This window comes from Oreochromis niloticus, linkage group LG7 (assembly GCF_001858045.2).
Source record: "Oreochromis niloticus isolate F11D_XX linkage group LG7, O_niloticus_UMD_NMBU, whole genome shotgun sequence".
Lineage (NCBI taxonomy): Eukaryota > Metazoa > Chordata > Actinopteri > Cichliformes > Cichlidae > Oreochromis > Oreochromis niloticus.
In genome coordinates, this window is record NC_031972.2 from 33,352,899 (window position 1) to 33,374,958 (window position 22,060).

Genomic DNA, 22,060 nt, shown 5'->3' on the forward strand with positions numbered 1-22,060 from the left:
TCTGAACATTTTACTTTTGAATGTGGCTAGAATAAAACCCAAAGCCCAGGTGGGTCATCAGTGACATGGTAAACATTAAAACAGGGGACAAGGGTCCATTTTTCTTTTTTTCTTTTTTTTTTTTTTAACCTGTCCCGTTTGGTTCTTTTGCCATCAGAATTATTGTCTAAAGGCGAAGAAAGATGCCCAACGGATTTACTTTACCAAATGGACCATCCCAGCCTTGCCGTAATGGTCCATTTGATTCAACTTTTTATTGTTTATTTTATTTTCACTTGCTGAATACGGGACAGACTTGACTGGAGGAGAGAACGTGGAGAAAGAAAGAGGGAAAGAAAAAAAAAAAACCTGAGAAGAGGGACGGGGAAAAAGGGCAAAAAACAAAAACCAACAGAATAAGCAGACAAAAAATACATATATCGATCACCTGTTGAGAAAGAAAAAAGAAAGCAAGCAGAAGAAAATGAGAGTAATAAACAAGATCACAATGATATATGGGAATATGACAGTAAATACTAAATATTAAACATTATTGTGCAGCACGTGAGATCGACAGCGCACAGTGTGCTTTGAGGTAGGAGCCAAAAAGGGTGTAGTTTGTGTGTGTGATCACCCGTGTGTACACCTGTGAGCATGAACGCGCTTGTTTTTAAAAGGTTCCTTCATGTAACGATCTGCTAGAGGGTGTGGGGGGCCACTGCCCCGACCTCCAGGGCATGAAGCAGGTATGGAGGAGATCAAGACTCCAGACATCCAGAGGCCCCCAGAACACAAGAGACCAAGGAAGACCAACAGAGGGGCAGCCGCGCCACTATCCCAGAAAGAGCTGAGGAGAGTCCCAGATGAGGGGTCACTCAGCAGCCGCGGAGCAGAAGCCAGGGGGGGTTGCAGTGACGTGCCCGTGAGCTCCGCCGGCAGCCAGCTGTGCCTGAGTGGCCGAGCCCCGGGCCGTGAGGCCGAGGGCGCCCCATCCCCAAAGTGGCCCGAGCGAGCCCCAGGCTCCAGGCCCCAATAAGCAGCCGCCAAGGAGTGAGCCAGTGGGTACCTGGGCGCCCACCCCCGGACACAGAGAACCACCAACGCACCGATGTCTGAGGGCGTCCGCCACCGGCAGGGGAAGTGGTGGGGGGAGATGGGCCTCCAAACCTTGGAGGGCCTGAGATGTCCCCAGAGAGGTGGCGTCTGATACCCAACCTGACATATAGACACAGACAAACAGGCACACACAGATACAAACATCTATTCCCACCCTCATGCTCTCATATACAATTGCTCAACACTCACCCAACATGGAGACAGACATAGAGAGACACTGTACACACAATCACACTCCCCAAGCGTACTCTAAGCCCCGAGTCTAGGTACCCTTGCCCCTGGAGGGGGAAACTGCACCCAGACTCAGGTGGTGTAACCCTTTTCCCTGTGGTGGGGAGAAGCAGACCGCCCCGACTCCGCAGCAGCAGGGAGGCCCCCAGGGTCCATTTTTCTTAAATATATGGTGGACTGTGGAACAATCAGAAGGTAGCGTTGGTGTAATAAATCACAAGCTCTGAGTCTGCTTCAGGGAAGGTTTTGCTAGGAGACCTTGGATCCAACCATCTGTCCATTAGTACACCTGGTATAGCTAGGAGAGGTTTCAGGATTTAAAATGGGCTGGTGGGGTGAGTAGAGACGGGAAAATAAAATGAAGTGCAGAAAACTGAGGTGTTTTTAATGATGAAGACAGGTTTTCTTTGTGTTAGCTGGCTTGATGGAACCTAAAACCCCACCATGGTTATCAACCTTCTTTGTTAACTCAGACTTCTTGTGATCCTTCTTACCATCTCTCACACTCACATAAAAGGAGAGCATCTCATTGATCATTTGACTCTTCTGGACAACACAGATGAAGTGAGGGCCATCTGCTTCAGCCAGAGATGTTCTCAAAGGAACCAGGAATGAAGATCTATGAAGAACAGATGATTTATTCACAAATAGACTGAATAATATTCTATATTCAATTTTCCACAGCTGGAACTGTAGCAAACATGGCAGCAGACTGACTCAAGAATAAAAACATGTGCCTTCTGCACAACCAACTAAAGCGTGTAGTATCAGCAGGACCTAGCTCATCAGGTTGCAAAGATAAAACCTGTGACATAAACTACAAAGACGATTTGAAAAAAACAAACAAAAAAACCATTCAGAACATGTGCAACAGGATATTAAGAACAAAAAGGCCCAGAGGACCATGTTCTTGATCCCTTAAAACTGTTAAGACTATTTCAGCTGATTATCCCAGAAAAAAAAAGCGTTCAGCATATTTAAGAGATTTCCCCTCCTCACTCCCCCCGCCCAGCTTATATTCTGTCCCAGAATCAGAACTTTGTAAAATGCTTTGAGAGCAAAGGCTGCACTGATTAGTTTTTACACATGTATGCACACAGATAAAAGGGAAGCAGCTCAAACAGAGAGATCTCCCACACGTAAACCTGCAGCTTTGAATCAACTCCAAACTAAAGCGAGGGCCCTCCCCAGGTTTTCTTTTGTTTCTTGTGTGCTCTGTGCCTGTGGTGTCATTATAGGCCATTAACCTTTGTTCCCTGCATTGTCTCGAGCTCTCGGTTACTCTGAGTTCTTGTAACCTCATCACATCAAAGGGCAGAACAGCGTCATGGTAGACGCACTGTTTCAGTCTCTCTGGCCTCAGTGGACTTATTCTCCCTTTGTTTTGTTTCTGTTTTTTCCACCATCTTCCTCTTCCTGGACCTGGCTGCTGATGAGGGAGTGGAGAAAGCTGAAAACGATTACTTAAGTCACTGCTGCTAAGTCACAAGCTGTTGAGTCATGAGGTGTGCTTCATTTTTCACAGGTTAGGTTTACTGTAAGGATTTGGCACTTCATTGAGGGTTAAACTTTGGGCCGAAAAGCTTGGGAATGCATTAATGTCAAAGAAGAAGCATGCCTGTGAATTTATAACCCCCACCCCACACACAAGAGTGGAGGCCACAGCAGACTGTAGGGGAACCACGGCCAAGTTTTTGTCAAAATACAAGTACTGCTGATCCAAATGATGTCAAACTTGGCACCAAACTTATGAGTCCCCACCAACACACCTGCTGAGTTTAAATTTGTATAAACAGGAATGACATAGGGAAGGACAAATGGAGCATAATTTCACAAATTTATAGTAAATAACTTTGGCAATAATGTATCCCAGCTGGGTGTATTATCAGACACTGAAATGGAGCGGAGTAATGCTACAGGTCAGACCGGTTATATAGGAAGGGACTCTCTGCTGCTGGGCTTGTTCAGACAAAAACCACACATACACTTACATACACACTTCTATTGAAATACCCACATTACATAATCCAAAAGTCATGTTTTGAATACTCAAAGAGGATTTTTAAAAAATGCCATTACAGCTACAAGAACAGCAGCACCCTGAACCCTGACTAATATTAATTTCCTTTAAGTCCGCATAATGTGACTGTCCCCATTACAGTCATACCCACCCTAAACACAGCAACAACACAACAAATCAGGATTGAACATGCCCGTGAGCGTGAAGAACAGTCTTGAAACACAGAAACAGAAACCCTCACACCAATGTTTCACAAACACACTCCAGCACGCTGTCAGACTTTCAGACTTTATATTTAATTGCAACATTTCAGACTAGACCTTCATCAGGCCTTTCAAATATAGATACAAAAAACATAGCATATCCAACTGTGAAACATATTTAATATTCAGTGGCGTTAAAAATATAATGTGTATCTGCCAAAGTAAACAACAACAACAAATGTAACGTACCCTGGTGGTTGTGAAAGGATAATACTTGTGCTTTTACATGTTTTACACCCCCACAACTACAAATTCCTCCTCAGCATTTTACAAATTCTCCATCAGTAGTTTCTTGAGTTCCTCTAGAAGGTCTGCTGAGAAGCATTTTGTGTGTTAAAAAGGTGTCGCACAAAATGTTTATGAGAGAGATTGTGATACTTTGTTGTGGTGGTGCACATATAGCAAAATGTCAAAGATGTCCAGTACAAATTTTACATGTTTACTTGATGATTGTAAACTTTTTTCCACATTTAACATTCACTCATTCATACAATCTGTTTTTTTGTAACATTAGATATTCACAATAGAAATTGGGTAAAAGAATAATCAGTCACACTTTGACAACTGATAAACTGAAAAGAAACAAAGTGGTGACATTGATTATGATAATTTGTCAGAGTAATTAATATCACAAAAATAATTTTGGCCCCTATCCACCAGCTACAACTTCAGTTCAACTGTGACAAAAGTATAAACCAATGCAGAAAAGTGTAAATTTAGATAAAAGTACAACTTTTCAAAGCTTTTCGGGGATTGTAGGAGATAAAGTTAGCTAATGTTAACCGGTATTAACTCCTTCAGGCTAATGAATATATGAGCAAGTATTAGCCATCTGAAGCTAATGGTCGCATTAAACCCTGGTGTCAGCCAAAATTAGCTCAACTAGTAGTAGTAGTCATCTCAAGCGAATAGTTATATCAGGCTAGCAGCTGAAGTTAGCTGACAATAGCTACTATTAGCCACCTCAAGTAAACGTCATGCTAGACTAGTATCCAAAATTAACAGACATTGACTAGCAATAACAATTTCAAGCTAATGGTCATTACTAGGCTAGTAAACAAAGTTACCTGATAATAGCTACTTTTAACCTTTTCAAGCAAATATAATGCTAAGCTAACAGCCAAAGTTAGCTGACATTAAATAGCCTGAGCCACCTCAAGCCAGTGGTCATGTTAGATTAGCAGCCAAAATTAATTGACAACAAGTGACATTTAATTGAAATTGACTACCAGTAGCTACGTCAAGCCAATGGTCACCAGTCAAAATTGGCAACCACTGAAAACCAAACTGCAGATGTTGACAACAACATAACATGAAAACAACACTCAAATTAAAAAGGTGGAAAAAATAATGCAAATGTTAATTAAATGTGTAGATTATTGGCACTCGGAAAATACAGACAAAGTTGTAAGCTAAAGGAAGAATTTGAAATTTTGGTATGTGTGCTTATTTTTTGTTAAACATTATTATGGATTCATATCAATAACACAAATGGATACTCCCCAGGAGGCAGTTAACTTGTGCCAATCTAATTCACAAGTTGTTTTCTGAGTGACTTTAATTCTTGATTTGTCTATAATATCTTTATGAAGTCAAACTAAATACTGGCTAAAAGAAAGGGGGGGGGGGGAATCACTGAACAAACTGATGGATGGTTTGTAAACAGCAGGAGGAATGTAAAACAGACATTAACAAAGCAGCGGTGTGTACTCCAAACTCCAAATGAGTATCAGTAAATGAATCACGGCTGAAACTGGAACTGGCTCTCCTGTTAGCCTGTGGCTTGTAAAAGTACACCTTGTATGTTCTCCTGTCACAACAGCAAGATAAGAAAGTCATGCTGAAAACCAGTCAAGCGCTCGCAGATCAGATCCCCGCTTAAACCATTGCATTCTTTAGATCATATTTCAGCTTCTTTGTGATACAATCTCTTGTTGGGCATTCAAAGTCCGCCATGGAAACTCATGATTCTCTTTATTGCAGTTGTTTCACCTGAGCTCAAGGTTTTGGCCTTCAAAAAACTAATCTCTCTTTTGTTATAATAAGAAGTGGTGAAATAATATATGGCAGATTTATCCAGTTAGAGAGGCTTCCGACAGTCAATCAACAGCAGAAAAGGACCTACAAATGAGGCTTTAAAACCAAAGCTCACAGCTGCTGTTGAAAGAGCTGATTTATCTGTTTATATGGTTTTATAGTTCAGAAAGGTATTTACAGAGGAGAGAGGAGGGAGTCAAGTCCTACATACCCTGAAAATGTGCAGTTCTATACATCCACTGTGAAGAAATCCTGTTTATCCTGTTGCATATTTTCAGTTTCACTGAAAGAAAGGGCGATTATTAGTATGCCACTGCCCTTTCTGTAAAACAAGGTCATTCTTAAAAAGGCATGTTTCGGAAGTACCAGCACTACCACCAGAGGGTGTGTTGAGTTTTATGAATTTTTTTCCCACAAGAGGCTTAACCGTTCCCCAGGCAGGTATTGAGGTGTTTTCACATGATGTCATGCAGACATTCCTCAAGATTGTACACTAAAAACCACCTGATGTTTGCTTTGGTTGCTGGCATATTGCCTTTAGTTTTTCATGATTGCCTGCAAATGGTCACTAACTACTAGCCGAGCAATAATACAACTCAAGAAACTGTGTTGCAAGCCAGAAATGGATGAGGTTTCCCTCAAGAGCTGCAACCGACATGCTTCAGAAGGTGCAACTTCTACTTTGCAGGCAAATGGTCCCTCTTTCCACTATGCGTTGCTCTTTTCAGCTTCACTACAGCTCCAAAAGTAGCTGGACAGCGTTTGTAGACGAGTCCTTCATGTCGAGAAATATACTAGCAACCAAAACAATCACAAAGAGGTTGCCAACTGGTCAGAAAATACATATTTTGAGAAATGGGGGTCTGTAGGCCTGTGTTGCTGGGGCTTTAGCAAATATTTTCTCAGTGACTACCAGCAGCTTCCAGCAAACACTTTAAACCAGTTGGGGAATGCTAATTTTCAACATTCCACTAATGGAAACAATGTAACTATTTAATACTTGTTTCTGTGTTAAATAGCTAGATAATTAATAAGGTGGTAACAGTGACTGCTACTGTGAACACTGCAAGGTTAAAGTGAATTATGCAGTGGCCTAATCATCATGGCTTGTTCTTTTAATAGTTTCTGGCAGTTTTTGCTGGTTTCGGGAAAGAAAATATTTTTTGCTACTGTATGCGAATCACTGCTGGTGCCCGAGCATATGACAAAGGAACAAGTGTGACAAACCGTTAGCCACTTCTTAATCTCCGTCTTGGTAGTTTTTAAGACCCGGGAACCAGCTAGCTGTTCTGACTAGTCCATGTTGCAAGACTCTTGAAACAAGCTTAATCCTGAAGTTTAAGCTGAGGAGTCCACCTGATGTCCTTGAAATCGTATTAACGATTTGTGTTTAAGAAACGCAGCAAGTGAAGTTGACCGTTTCACCTTCGTTCTACTCGCAATAGTCAGCGGGCTCTCTCCTGAAGCTGAGGAGGCATGGTGACGCAGGCGGCGGCTTTGCTTCTGCTGCTCCTCCCAGCTGGTGTTTGCCTTCTCGACACCTTTCTTTCCTGTCATAACGTCCTGCATCGGCGCTGCGAGCAAGTGGAACATTTCCAGCGGCGCGTCAAGGCTCAGGTACTGCCAAGGTCTCTTACCTGCCATGTCTCTCTGCTTCACATTAGCTTGGAACTTCTTGATTAGCAACCGAATTATGTTTTTGTGACCGTGCATGACAGCGATGTGGAGAGGTGTGTGACCGCTGTTAGACCTGGCGTTTACATCGAAGGTAAGAGAGAGCTTTTCAATTCCATACCTGAAACCGAAAATGGATGATGGATGAGTGCCATTTATCATCTATAAATAATAAACACATTACAGATTTTAAAATGCTGCTGTCAACACAAGAGAATCATGAGTGGGTCATTGGTCTACCTTCCACTATTAAACCTGAGCAGACAACACTAGCACTAATCCATGCAAGTACTTCACACGTTCCTAATTATAGGTCACAAGTTTGCTGCGTACCCTAGAGTGTTGAGGACTCTGTGGTCGCCGTGTTTGGCAATCCAGTGCAGCACAGTGAAGCCTGAGATGAAGTCTTTTTTGTTGAGGAGGGACGGTTCCTCTCTGAAGAGGGTGTAGATTTCCGGCCAGTTGCCCGCCGCCGCCTTAACCAGCCAGATATGTTCCCTCGGCTCCAAAGGAACCAGCGACTGATGACAGGAGCAAACATAATTTTAATTAATGAAGCCTCATCATGTATTATATGATACGTGTGGGGCAAAAGGAGAGTATAGGTTTTATGACCTATGCTAAAAGCATGTAACCTATGAACAGGTGAACAGTAATTAATACTTGTGATTATGTTAATCACAGTTGTTAGTTTTAATAAGTCTTACTTGTCGACCGTGGTTGTCACGGTGGTTGGAGGAGGGTGAGGCTTCTGTAGACAGATTCATCTTTTCTCCTTTTGGCTCGTCCAGACTGGCGAGGCTGTGGCTTCGGGGCGGCGTGGAACAGGATGATAATGAGGAACACGACAGATTGTGGCGGAGGCTGAGCGAGGAAGAAATCCGGTGGAGGCGACTCCTCCGAGCCTCCTCGGTTCCTCTTCCTTCCCTTGCCTCCCCCTGAAGAATCTGGTCCAGGTCGGCTCCCATGCTGAGGGACATCCTTTGTTTTGTGCTCATCCGGTTGGTGGCCCCTGGGCGCTGCCGCAGGCAAGGTGAGGAGACGGAGCCATCGCTTGACGCTGCGTCTTCACGATCACAGAGATCACCTTTTTAGACAGAGGGAAGCGTTCAGTGTGGTATAAATCACTGATTCCCACCCAGGGATAAAGGACACCAGGAAAGTAAAGGAAAGTTTGAAAAGATGTTCCTTAAAATTTACTTCCAATTAACCAATTTGAACATGAAAGACAGGGCTGATAAAGGAAAGAAACTGCTGTTTTAAATGCTTTGAAGTGAATAGTGAAATTAAACTTCGGGTCACACCTGTGGAAAGATAAAACGGCGGCACTCGGCCCAGAGAGCATTGGTTCTCGTTGAGCTGGTCAGTGGAGCGATGCAGCGGTGACGAACGAGCTGAGGGCTCCTGCTCATCATAGAGCTGACCGGTGGAGCGATGCCAAGGCACTGTTTTAGTGTCAGCACGACTCATCATGGAGTCCGGCATACTCTCTTTGGTTCGTTTGACAGTTTCCTGGATTCTGGGCACGCCTACAGGCACACCTGTTTTCACAGAAATGTTACAGAGACAAGTCATCAGCTGGATTACCACTTTTGCTTAATGCACCTTAGGCAGAGGTGCATAAACAGGAAACCCAAAACAAGGATGGCAACTTGTTTAAGTACACACTGTTCATTATGTGTCAGGCATGAGTTGGACTCTATTACTGAGATGAACTTTGATGTAGCCTAAAATGTACAGAGGACCAAAACTGACAAAAATCAGTCATTCATAAATATAATAAATGTAAATCATTTTCTTATCAATTTGCTAAAATGTACTATTAAAAACCCAATAAATGTGTCTCAGGCTATAATCACTTTTTGAAAAAAAATTTCAAATAAATAAAAGAATGCTGGTTTAATAAATAAATATTTAAAAAAAAAAAAAAAATTAAGTATCACTTCTGACTATTAAGCTGATCATTTTTTAAAATGTCTTTTTAAATGTACTCTTCTCCTACCAATTGAGCAGTATGGAGGACCACAACTGCCAAAATCTTAAATAACCTAAATGAATGACTATCTCAGGAATCTTTACTTAATTAAAAAAAATAAAATAAAAAAATCCTCTTGTGATTATGGTAAATGATATAGATCAAATATGATTTGTATAGTAACATTTTGTGACAAACAGAAGGAAAATCTATCATTTTCACTTGTTTGTGTTAATATACCCTTCAGCCACTTTGTCAGGTACACTTGTTTAACTGCTTGTTAATGCAAACATCTAATCAGCCAATCAAGTGACAGCATATAACATGTTTAAGCATGTAGAAACGGTAAAGTCGAGCTGTTGAAGTTGAAACTGAAGATCAGAATGAGAAACAAAAGTGACTTAAGTGACTTTGAACGAGGCCGGTCTGAGTATTTCAAAAACTGCTGATCAAGTGGGAGTAAATATCCAGTGAACGGCAGTTCTCTGGGTGAAAATGCCTTGTTGATACCAGAGGTGAGAGGAGAATGACCAGAGTGTTTCAAGCTGATAGGAGGGCAACAGTAAGTCAGATAACAACATGTTACAACCCAAGTATGCAGTATGCAGACACGTAAAACCTTGAAGCAGCGGCAGAACCCGAGTCATTCCCATCAGCTAAGAAAAAAAAAGAAACTTCACACAGGCACACTAAAATAGGATGAAATTAGAGGGGGATATCTTCCTGACACAGTTAGGGCTCCTTAGTACCAACTGATTATCATTTAAACCCTACACCCTACCTGAGCATTGCTTGTCCTTCCCTTTATGACCACAGTGTTCTTATCTTCTGATGGATACTTCCAGCAGGATAATGGACCGTGTCACAAAGCTCATTTTCTAATATATAACTGTACTCAAATTGCCTCCACAATCACCAGATCTAAATCCAACAGAGAACCTTTGGGATGAGGTGAAATCGGAAATTCACATCATGGATGTGCAACTGACAGTTCTGCAGCAACTGTGTGATGTCATCATACCAGTGTGAACTGAAATCTCTGAGGAAAGTTTGCAGCACCTTTTTCGATCTGAGCCATTAAAAATTTAAGCAGCTCTGAAAAGTCTGGCCCAGGACTAGCAAGGTGTACCTAATAAAGTGGCTGTGAGTAATTTTACAATGATAATTTCTAAAATTTAACAAACAAAAGCAAATGTATTAGGTAATGAAATAAATTAAACATCAATAAATAAATAAATCTAGACGCTTGTTTACATACATATAAGTTTTTCATGTGTCATATAAGAGCTGGACTTTTTCATCCAGTGAAAAGTGACTCAATAAATTTCCTAATATGTAATTAAATGCACCAAAATTAATATTAAAAATAAATGGAGGCAATAATCTATAAACTGTGACATAAGTTGATATTTCTTTATTTTATTTTGTATTGAACTTTCAGCTATATTGATTTTTAAACTGATTTAGTAGTCATTTATTTTGACATAATCATTTAATTTACTTCTGCATTAGTTTCCACATTTCTGCCTGTGTATGAGAGTGAGGTGGTTTTCATGAGGACATTTATCGCTGACAAAGTCAGGGGAAGTCATTCAAACAGGGGAAAGAGTGATTTTGATGGGGACCATTTTCAGTGGTGGATTAATACTGACAAGCTTCTAACCAGCTAACATTAACAGAAAGACCTGCTAGCGTACCTGCTCTGATCTGCAGATCCGAGGAGCTGCTGGTCCATCCCAATGCTCTGGTGGAGTTAGACGGCGGCCACTTGGTGCTGTGGAAGCCGCCAGCGGATGAGGGCAAGTAGTTGCTGCTGTTGCTGGACGACGTCAACGGTCCGTGGCTCTGATTGGTCTCCGGTTTGGGTTCCCTTGTGAGTGGTGAGTATTGGTGGCCCTGCCGGATGTTGTGGTGGAGGGCTGTCTCCATAGGCAGGCTGCGTCTGGTGGTCTCGCCCAGTTCCAGCCTAGAGCCTGCAGTTTGCCCCCTCAAACCTGGATGGTGAGGGCTGAGCTTTTCCCCTTCAGCACCCTGGATGTAAATCTGTGGGACAGATGAAGGTGCAGGCGTGTCTATGATGCACGGCGATGAGGAAGACATGGCCCTCACTGTGTCACCGAGCGCCACATTCAGTGGCCACGCTCCTCCTCCTGAACCTCGCCTCATGGGGACCTCCTCTACATCATCTTCATCATAACTCACAGCAGTTCTGTAGCTCTGTCTGTGCTTCAAACGCCTTTGTGTGCACTGTGGATGCACAGGAGGCTCCTGATGAAGACCACCTTCTGGAGGCTGGGGCCCCCTTCTGAGGGCCTCTGACCCCAGGCTGGTTTCTCTGTGAGGAGGTGCAGGTGTGACACCAGGAAGTGGACCAAAACCCACTCTCAGCTCCCCCCCTTTAGATGCCTGATCCGGGGCAGGAGGTGTGGGCAGACTGGGTGTCTTCAGCTGTGGTTTCTGTGGGATGTGACTCACCGCCTGTGCTGTCACTGGTCGTATAGACTGGTCAGGTGTGCTGTGTACCTGCTGCTGTCTCAGGTCAAAGTTCACCCCCATGTTGCTGTTGTTCGGAATGACCCTAGTTGGACTCCGAGGGGTGAGCATTTGCCTCTCAGTACCCTGAATGTAACTCCTCTGGCCTGAGGAAGGAGCAGGCGTGACCCTCACTGGGGCACTGAGCGGAACGCTAGGGGGCCGCGCTCCTGCTGCTGAACCCTTCGTCACTATGACCTCCTCTTCGTCCTTCTCTTCATCATCTTGGCTCACAGCAGTTTTGTAGCTTGGCCTGTTTCTTGCCCGTCGGGGGGCACGCTGAGCGTGAACATCCTCCTCTGGCTGCCTCATCCCTGTAAGGACCTCAGGGCCCGGGCTGGTTTCTCTGTGAGGAGATGCAAGTGTGACACCAGGAAGTGGACCAAAACCCCCTCTCAGCTCTCCCCCTTTAGAAGCCTGATCTGGGGCAGGAGATGTGGGCAGACTGGGTGTCTTCAGCTGTGGTTTCTGTGGGATGTGACTCACCGCCTGTGCTGTCACTTGTCGTATAGACTGGTCAGGTGCGCTGTGTGCCTGCTGCTGTCTCAGGTCAAAGTTGCTGTTGTTCGGAATGACCCTAGTTGGACTCCGAGGGGTGAGCATTTGCCCCTCAGTACCCTGACTGTAACTCCTCTGGCCTGAAGAAGGAGCAGGCGTGACCCTCACCGGGGCATTGAGCGGAGCGCTCAGGGGCTGTGTTCCTCCTGCTGAACCCTTCGTCACTGTGACCTCCTCCTCTTTGTCCTCTTCATCATCTCGGCTCACAGCAGTTTTGTAGCTCGGCCTGTTTCTCGCCCGTCGGGGGGCACGCTGAGCATGAACACCCGCTTCTGGCTGCCTCTGCCCTGTGAGGGCCTCTGACCCTGGGCTGGTTGCTTTGTGAGGAGGTGCAGGTGTGACACCAGAAGGTGGACCAAAACCCACTCTCTGCTGCCCCTTCCCCACTTTAGAAACCTGATCGAGGGCAGGAGGCGTGGGCAGACTGGGTGTCTTTATCTGTGGTGTCTGTGGGCTGTGACTCACTGCCTGCGCTGTCACCGGTGGTATCAACTGGTCAGGTGTGCTGTGTACCTGCTGCTGCCTCAGGTTGAAATTCTCCTGCACGCTGTTGTTGTTGGTGGTCTGGACGAGGCCAGCTACAGGTAGGATTGTTTTCGTTGCAGTTTCTCCCGACGGGGCGGGTGCAGTCGCTTCTTTCTGCTGCGGTTTCTGTCGCGGCTTGTTAGAGGCGGCAGTCTCGGCGTCCTTCCCGACCGGGACCCACGGAGGGTCGGAGGAGCCCACTTCAGCCCCGCTACCTGACACATATCCTCTGAACTTCTTCCTGAGGATCACATGAGACACTCCGTCCAGCTGTTTGACGGTGGCCACGGAGTTGACGAACTTCTTGAAGAGCTCTCGGTTTCGGTCCTGGTCCGCATGATCTCGAATGAAGTTTCTGAAGTGCAAAACCAAGTCGGAGTTTTTCACCGTGCCTCCGCGGCTCTGGAGGAACACCAGCACCGCGTCCTGAGTGAACTCCGAGGCCATTACGCTCCGATATGTGCGTTATGCAGCTCCTCTCTTTCTCTCCCGCCCTGTTAGTCCCAAAGGTCAGGAGCTGTTTCTGTCAGACCAGAATAAACCCCGCCCACCCCAGGTAATTAACCGCACTCTCACCTGCTGCATCCCCGCAGGTAACCCGGATGTGTGTTGCGGATCTAAATGAAGTGAAAAACTTCGAGCTCCTATTTCGGGAACTAAATGTGCAGTAAAGCCGTGATAATAATCATGTGTTTGTAGCACTGCAGACAGGGAAGCTCTAAAACTTCAGCAGGTTTCTGTAAAAGGTCCGAGAGCTCACCTGCTGCTGTTTTACATCATTTAAATATCCCGATTCTTTCTAACTTTATTACTGCAGTGATGGTATTCATCTACATGTGTGTGTGTGTGTGTGTGTGTGTGTGTGTGCAGATCAACAGGATGAGAAGAAAGAGTCTGACAGTATTTACAAAAAACATTTATTTAGCAAAAAAAAAAGCTGTTACTTTTTATTTATTGTTCTTAAGTCTTTCAGAAAACAAACATTGAATTTCATTCAACAATAAAACAGAATCTTTTCGAGATATTCTTTAGTGCCTCTGAAAATAAACAGTAATCAACAGTACAACTGGGGTTATAGACGAGGGCATACGGCAGTGTGTGTGTGTGTTGTACTGCTTGGAGAATATTTAAAAGGTGCTCTCAAAACTAAACACGTAGGCGTGGAATAAAAGATAAAAACCCTCCACTGATCAGAAGCAAATAAATATCATATACTGCAGAAATGAAACCATTCGGAGTTTGTATGAAGGGAAGGGAAGCCAAATGGTGCCTGTTATACAGCAAGGTGAGAAAAGTTTATAAACCTAATCCTGCAATGAGTCACGGAGGATCTATGGAAGCCCAGATATGACAAAAATGTATCAAACAAAGAAAAAATGTTAAGATTAAAAATAAAAAGGTCACCATTTTGCACTTGTTTCCTTTTGTACTTTGTGTGTTTAAAAAAAAAAATTACCTAAATTTAATTAGGTAAGAAATCAGTGGGGTCAACTGAAACAGAATTAAAGGGATTTAAGTCAGTTTTATCACCATAATGTTTTAAATCTGAACATCTCTGTTCAGGTACGTGTGTAAACACAGCTTGAGAAATAATCTCATTGAGTAACAGAACTCATATTTTAATTTTTTCCTGGGACGCCTGGCTTCAAAGGCCAAAAAAGTTCAGGTCCTACATCCTGAAATTTTTAGATTAACAATTTAAAAAAAAAAAAAAAAAACAGCCACCAGTTGAATTTGTGTTAAAATGTCAGCGCAGTGATGTTGGATCCGACACATAGAGTAAGGCTACGGGTATTTTCATGGTGTTTCTTTCTTCATCCTCTGCTAGGACTTAAATGGTGTCAGGCAGAGAGGGAGAAAGAGCTGAGGTTAAATGACATACTACAATGCCTCCTCCGCCTAAATGAGGTGTTTTATGTTATGTCCAACTGGGAGGAGGCCTGGTTCAGACCCGGGATGCATTGGAGAGATTAGATCTCTTGGCTAATAGAAGAGCTGGAGGAGGGGGCCAGGGAAAGGGGAGCTCAGACTGCTACTCCCACAGCCTGCACTCAGATAAGTGGCAGAAAACGAATGAATGGATGGATAAGAGAAGAAACTGATGCACGGCTTAAAAATAAAGCGATAAAACTGGCGTCTAAAGGGTTTACAGTGTGGGTCTTTCTTTTCTCTGGGAGAGCTGGACTGAAAGGAGTTTAAAAATATGTTTCTCAGTTTTCTATGAAACTGAAAGTCATTTGGAGAAGTTTCTGAAAGAAGGATAATTAAAATAAAATGTCATGTTACACAGTGGGAAACATTATTAATTTAAAGGTTTCCTGGAACTGAAAATGTTTCTATAAATGATCCGAAAGTTAGAACATTACAACCTCTCAATTGTAAAGGTTTGCTTCTTCTCATCATCACAAAGTTAAATATCTTTGGGTTATTTTTCCGATTATTCTTTTTTAAGTTGATATCTGTTGGAAATCAGTGGATTTTAAGGTGACTACTGTAGCTGTCAACATTTCTGACATAAAAAACCCCTCCGAAGTCCAAAATTGAACCAAGATGAAATCTGGAAGAAATCTCAGCCTGGGAAAGTCTTTGGAATCGGAACTTTTCCTCGTGAAGCGTCAGACTTGATGAGAGGCATACGACAGTGTTTATGGATCAGTGTGATTTCTGCTGCAAACAGCAGTGGGACTGCTACAAAGTGCTACAAGCTGCAGATGTGCAGACAGCAGTGGCAGTAGTTGTGTTACAGTTTAACATGACAGTGACGATTACAGCTCATCTTCAGGATTTTTTTTGCTTTCTGTCCAGTGAAACAGTGAAACAAGATCGTAGTCCCTCTGATTTTGGTGTTCAGTAAGGTTAAGGTGACGTGAGAGTGAGGCAGGCTCTGTAGAAAGATGATGATCTTTTAAAGATGGTGGTGCTTTCTCTTTGGGAGATAACTGCTTATGTGCACCAGCTATCAGATAGAAAGACCTCGTGGTCTGAATGTTTGAGGCTCCTGAAAGCATCACCAGTCAGTTAAAGGACAATTCCAGTGTAGTAATATTAAATTCACCTCCATATAATTTATTCTTGGGCTCTACTACAGTAGCTTTGCATAATTAACAGTTCAAAATAATCTTTATTTATCTTATACTGGGGCAAGTCTGCCTGTAACAAGCGGATTTAGCTCTTACTTCTGATTGGCTGACCCCATTGTACAACTTGTACAACAACTGCAGGTGGTGGAGTTTAAGTCCATCTAAACAAAGGATAACACCCTTTGCAGAGAAGCAGCTGGATGAAATCAGAATAGAAAAGCAAGGAGATTGTCCACTAGTAACTATACCATGGATGGTGTTCTCACACGGGCGGACCTGAGTACACATAGTCTACAGGGTTTTTCATTGCTCTTTTTTGTGCATTCTCCTCCTGCCCTGACCTGGAAATCAGTCTAACAGAATCATCTTGAAGGATGTCCCAGTTTCTAAAAAACATCTGGAGGTCAGAGCAGAGTGAAGATACACAAGTGTTTTCCCTCTGGTGTTTTATGCCTGAAAGCCTCCACACTGAAGCATTATTTTGTATTCATAAATAGTCTCCAGCGTGTTATTTTCCTGTCCTTTCTATGTGTTTCTGCTTCAGTGTTCTTTATGTAATTGGCTATGACCTGTTTTCTGTAGCCACTGTGGTGTCACATGTTTTGAAGCTTTGATTTTTTTGTGACTGAGCCCATAAACTCATCAGGAAAATGTTTACATAGGTCACAGCAGAGAACTGTGCTCCTGTAGACTTCCATAGAACCAGAGGCATTTTTGTAACCACTTATCGCCCTCTGGTGTCCATTATGAAGAATGCAGTTTTAAGGCACTTGTATGTTGACATTACTTTTTAAACCTGGAAGCTATGTCTGTCTTTTATTCTGTCTTTGTGTGTCTCGTTGTGGTTTTACTTCCACTTTTGAGATTGCCTGCCCTGCACTCATGAGTTTCACCTGTGTGTGACTGTTCCCACCTGTGCCTCAGGACTATATATACACATTTGAGTGTGTATAAATAGTCCTGTTGGTCTCTTCATCTACCTCTCATTACTTGCACTTCCAGGACTCCTTTTTTGTGGATTTTTTTGATAAGCTAATGAAGGCTTGCTGCGTAAAATACATCAGTAGGAACTATATGCCACATTTGATGTGTAACAGAGATCGTTTTAAAGCAGCAGTGCCTCATTTTGTTCTTCCTCTTTCCTTGTGTCTCTTCCTCACTTTCTCTTTTCAGTTCTCTGGTGGGAGGAACTAAGATGCAAGAAGAAGAGGAGGAAGTACAAACTGAGAAATGGGTAAGAAGGATATGTGTGGGAAACACTGGGTATCCCCTCTTTATGACACCACACAGATCCCAGAGTAGAAAAAAAGTGAACAGTCTGAAACTTTGGCCATGTTTAATCTATCACTGAAGCAGGATATATATAACAAGAAAAAACCCCAAAAAGCAGAAAAGGTCTAAGTGTTTAAAAAAATGGAGAAAATTATCCACCATGCTGGAATTGTCCTTTGAAGGATTTGATGATAAACTTTCCTGGTATTCCTCTGATCTTAAAATCACTCATTGGAGCAGAGTGTGGTTAGAAATATTGTCTAGCTGCTGGTGTTCAGGTGAACAGAGGCCTAATGTGCAGTCAGGCGTGAACAGAAAGAGGCACATTAAAGGCTTTTCTTCATGTGTGAAGCCTGCATAGTCATTTCAAAATGGGCGGAGCCTGTTTTGTGGCATCCTTCATGTAAAGCTCCTTCACTTTTTATGGTGCTACCTGTCCTTCATGTTCGTGATGTCACAGTGATGTCACAGTGGTAGATCTGACCATGTGGCTAGGGCTTATAATTGTAGCAGGTGGAAGCAGTGGTGGAAACAAAGAAGAGCAGGGCACGGGGCTTGCTGCAGGCCAGCCGTTGGCCTCTGCCAGCTCTGCTGGTAGGCTCTCGGCCAATCGCGTCAGCTGCTCCTCTCCCCGTCGTATGAGGTCGTCCAGGTGTCGCTGGCGGATCAGAAGGGAGGGCTTGGTGCTGACGAAGCGCCGGTAGTCTTGGAGTTGGGGTTCGCTGAGGTAACTGGACAGGATGGCGTGGACCACGCGCTGCCGCCGGTCCAGGTTCTCCTTCAGCTCTCGAGCGTCTTCGGTTTGGCGAAGGAGGAGAGAGCGCTTGTGATTAAGGGAGTCCTGAGGAAGAGGAAAACAAACACATATATCAAACACATACATCTATATATCTTCTTTGTTTATATATTTCAAAATCACATGCAAATAATGCTCGTCCTCTCTCTCCTGTAGCTTGCATTTTGTCCTGTTTGTTTGTTGCCTCTCCACAAGGAAGGGAGTTCTTTCTCCCTACAGTCCCCAAGTGCTTGCTCACAGTGGATCTCCTGATTATTGGGGTTTTCTTTCCAGTGTTGCAGTGAAGTAAAGATAAGGTAAACCTTATCTTTACCAAATGCTTTGAGACGACTGTTGTTATACAAATAAATTGTCTCTAATAACTGCTGTCTTTGTGTTACCTGGTGAACTTCATGCAATAGGACATTGTGACTTAATTCTTTAAATCACTACCAATTGGTTTATAAGAGTGGCACTGGGTAAATAAGTGGATAGTACTTCAGCTCCCCCTTGTGGCTACAGATGGGAAAACTTCTTCCTTTTACAAAGTGTTCTTAAACGTGACTGCAAAAAAACAAAAAGAAGCTCCTTAAAGTATTCAGAAACAACCGATAAGCTGTATAAAATCAACTGTTTGATCTTCTTAAAAAAACAACCACTGAACACGACTGACTGCCTTTATAACACATTTACCAGAATTGGTCTGAGTTTGAGGCCAGGGCAGCAGATAACCACGAGGTAAAGTTAATATTTCATCTGTGAGTTCACTCAAAAGTTTAGACCTATTATGTCATCGGGTGAGAGCAGATAAAGATACAGCAAACATTAACAGAGTCAAACATAGATTGTCTTCACTGATTCAAGCTCATTTTTTTCCTGTGTGCTCCTTTGTTCAGTGAAAGGGGTTGAAATGAACTCTCATATATCAAAATATTTGGGACTGAAATCTTTGTTGGGACTATTTTTAATATCTGAGATAATACAGACATGGCTTAAGTCATACAGTAGAACTGCACACTATTGAGATCAGGGTTATTAAACACAATTACTCACAGACCTTCCAAAAAAATTAAGAAACTTTTTTGTAAATTTGGACCATCTTCCTTTGACTCTATAGAATTTGAAAGCATGCAGGTAAAGAAAGGGAAACAAATAACAAGGAAAACAGCAGGGAGGCAGATAGTGTGGTGCAAAATGGGTTCAGATTTATACTTTAAGTTAAAGTCCCTTTTTCTATAGAGGACCAAAACTGACAATATCAGGATTCTTACAAATATTTATATGTATTTAAAATAGTCAAAAATGTAAATAAATATAGAAATTAATTCATGAAATCTGGCAGAAATTTACAATCTTGTTTCAGTTTAGCTTTGTGTTACTTTTCCCATTTGCTTACTTAATTTTCTGTTTTATTTTAGTCACTTCACCTCTTCTGGAATTTATCCATATTTATTTCCCTAAATCTAATTCTCTATTATTCTTTTCACACATGCCTACATATACTGCTAATAAATCACATAACTCAAAGTCAGATGGTTTGACCCCCAAGAGCCTTGCTCTGGATATCAGGGAACCTATTTCCTTGTCTGCAGCTCATATTACCTGCGGTGTTCCACAAGGCTCGATTTATGTCTTTGGCACATTGACACTTCAGTGTCTGAAGTGTCAATGTGCCAAAGACATTAAAGGTGTATAGAGGAAAACTGTCACCGTATGAAGGGCAAAACTAAACCTAAAATGAATTTAATTTAGTTATTGTCCAATTTGTTTTACTGCCTGAATCACAGAGCTGCAGGTGTGATGCAGGGAGGTGGACCCTCACCCTCTCTTCAGCTGCTTCTTCTGGCGACAGCCCGTCTCTCTGCAGAGCGAGCAGAGATCTGTCAATCCTCGACAGCCGGCTGCACAGAGACAGCAGCAAGTTCACGATCCTCTCCAGATCACCTGCAAACAACAAACAGGTCAAAGACATTTTTCTTACCTTTTAGAAAGAACCTATTTCCTTGTCTGCAGCTCATATTACCTGCGGTGTTCCACAAGGCTCGATTTTAGGTCCTATTATATTTTTTTTTATATTTGTTTATATATTCTCCAAGGTCATTAAGCCTCTTTCCACTGAAGATAGAAACACTTACGTCTGAAACTTGGGGTCCCTGAAAGCCTATCTGTTGTGGATGTGTAATGAAAATGACATATTTCTGTTTTTTGTCACAGCGTCACTCTGATGTCATACCGATGAACACGCTGTACTTGTCCTTCTCGTTGGTTTTGAGGTGGTCCTGCACCATTGTCTCGATGCTATCCCCCAGCGACTTGTGATGCTTCTGCTCCTCACACAGCGCCTCTTTCTCTTGCTTCAGAGCCACCACGCTGCGCCTAAGAGCTTCACACAGCTCCACCTGGTAGACAGCAGGAGAAATGTGAAAACAGTTGGCAATTTTACCTTCTGCTGCTGGGATTTTAGGCAAATATTTAAAAATAAGACCCATTTACAGATTTATTGATATATGTTTGTGCACCTAAATATGTCTTAACACTGTTAATTATTCACATTTTAATGAGAAAGTATTATTTTTATTTTTTATTTTACCTTCCTGGTGTTGAGATCCTTGTCTTCTTCATCCAGATTGGTCTCCGTCTTTTGATCTGCCGCCGTGCTCTGAGCAGGATCACAGATGCCAGCCTGGGTCCTACAAAGAAGACAATACTATTTAAAAACAGATATTTTTGATGTGACAGCCCTGTATTTTATGCATTTTAAAGCACTTGAAAGAACAGAAACACTTTTTCAAAGTCGATTTAAAAACCAGGCTGATGAAGTGGAGTCGCACGTTAAAGAAAAAGCTCACATTTTACTGACCAGATCCAGTCTGTTATGCCAGCAACACAGTACCACTAGGTGTCAGTGTTGTTGCAGGAATAAGCCTGAAGGGCTGATTAGATGGAAGATGAAAAAAAGTTGTTTTATTCCTACATGTGGCCTTTCCATTAAAACAATATAATCAGATAAAATATGAAGTGCTCTTTTGGATTAGAGAGATACAAGAGTTTATAAAACAGGCAAAAGAAGCCCCACCTTCATCAGCTCTAGCAGTAAAATACTGCCTCTGGGTTAACTCATTAGTAATAATAATCCAGTATTAAGACACATTTTAGGTACATTTTTGCACTGTGTCAAAGTGTATTTTCATATTGCAGATTTCTGAACTTTCTAAATGTAAATAGTGATGAACACACTTTTTGTTTCACAGAGTTAAAAAAGTCACCTGCATTAGCTTCATTTTTCTACCTGTATATCCAGGTTATTAAATAACATGAAAAGGCACATGCAGTCCCTCAATTTGGTAAAACTGCACCAGTATGGAAATGCCAGATTCCAGACAGTGGGAATGAAAAAGTTCCTTTTCCTCTGACGAAACCAGGCTAGGGAGGGGCAGCCATCTGCCACAAGTGGTTGGGGGGTAAGTGGGTGATTATCGATTTGTAAGTCATAGCGCACCACCATACAACTCATTTTAAGTTTTTTTTGGGCACCCTTTCAAGTCCACTAAAAGTAGAAAAACAGTTGCTTGGTTTTCTTGGTAGTAAAACCCCTTTTAAATGTTGCACTTAACTCACTGTCCTTTTTTAAAATTTTTAGCCCCTATACATACCATCCCATTCAGGTAATGATGTTTAAGAAATTCTCATGGGGGTTGAACACGCTGTCCAAACTGTGCTGCTGTTGATCAGGTTTGTCTGGTCTCACCTGTCTAACTTTGACACTCAGTCAGCAAAGGAAGCTGATTTTGAACCCGCAGGTTACCTCATCCACTCGAGCAGGGTTAAAGACCTCGAGAAATCTAAATAAATATGATGCTGGGTTCACTCACGACCCCTTATATAGTCTTCACAAGGAGTGTAGCAGCAGAGAAAATCAACGAGGGTCAAAAGCACAACCTGTACAATGACGGCTTTTTGTCTTCTCATTCTTTCCGTGAACAACGGGTTCGCCAGTGAATCAAAACACACTCGAGATGTCAC

The 22,060-nt window shown here is 42.7% G+C and overlaps 2 protein-coding genes and 1 long non-coding RNA gene across 4 annotated transcripts in view; 1 reads left to right on the top strand and 2 right to left on the bottom strand.

Moving 5' to 3' along the window:
• Positions 1-3,623: 3,623 nt before the first annotated feature.
• On the bottom strand, positions 3,624-13,463 carry LOC102076942 (uncharacterized). Of its 2 annotated transcripts, none has more exons than XM_019361329.2 (5): positions 10,993-13,463; positions 8,625-8,849; positions 8,028-8,407; positions 7,654-7,841; positions 3,624-7,441 (listed from the first exon to the last, which is right to left on the bottom strand). In XM_019361329.2, exons 1-5 carry the CDS (start codon positions 13,355-13,357, stop codon positions 6,985-6,987), a joined length of 3,615 nt encoding a protein of 1,204 aa, XP_019216874.1. In that variant the 5' UTR covers positions 13,358-13,463; the 3' UTR covers positions 3,624-6,984. The 2 variants fall into 2 exon arrangements, with proteins under 2 accessions (XP_019216874.1, XP_005470559.1); XM_005470502.4 differs by having other exon boundaries at positions 8,625-8,861.
• On the top strand, positions 13,332-20,774 carry LOC109202843 (uncharacterized). Its single transcript, XR_003220916.1, has 5 exons — positions 13,332-13,466; positions 17,164-17,224; positions 19,825-19,998; positions 20,252-20,457; positions 20,664-20,774. It is a non-coding gene; the product is annotated as an uncharacterized LOC109202843 (long non-coding RNA).
• shroom3 (shroom family member 3) overlaps positions 13,811-22,060 on the bottom strand; it is a 69,894-nt gene continuing 61,644 nt past the window's right edge. The window contains 4 exon segments of the mRNA XM_013268539.3: positions 13,811-18,103; positions 19,860-19,981; positions 20,271-20,436; positions 20,628-20,727. Coding sequence (XP_013123993.2) covers positions 17,717-18,103; positions 19,860-19,981; positions 20,271-20,436; positions 20,628-20,727 — 775 coding nt within the window. The 3' untranslated portion in view covers positions 13,811-17,716.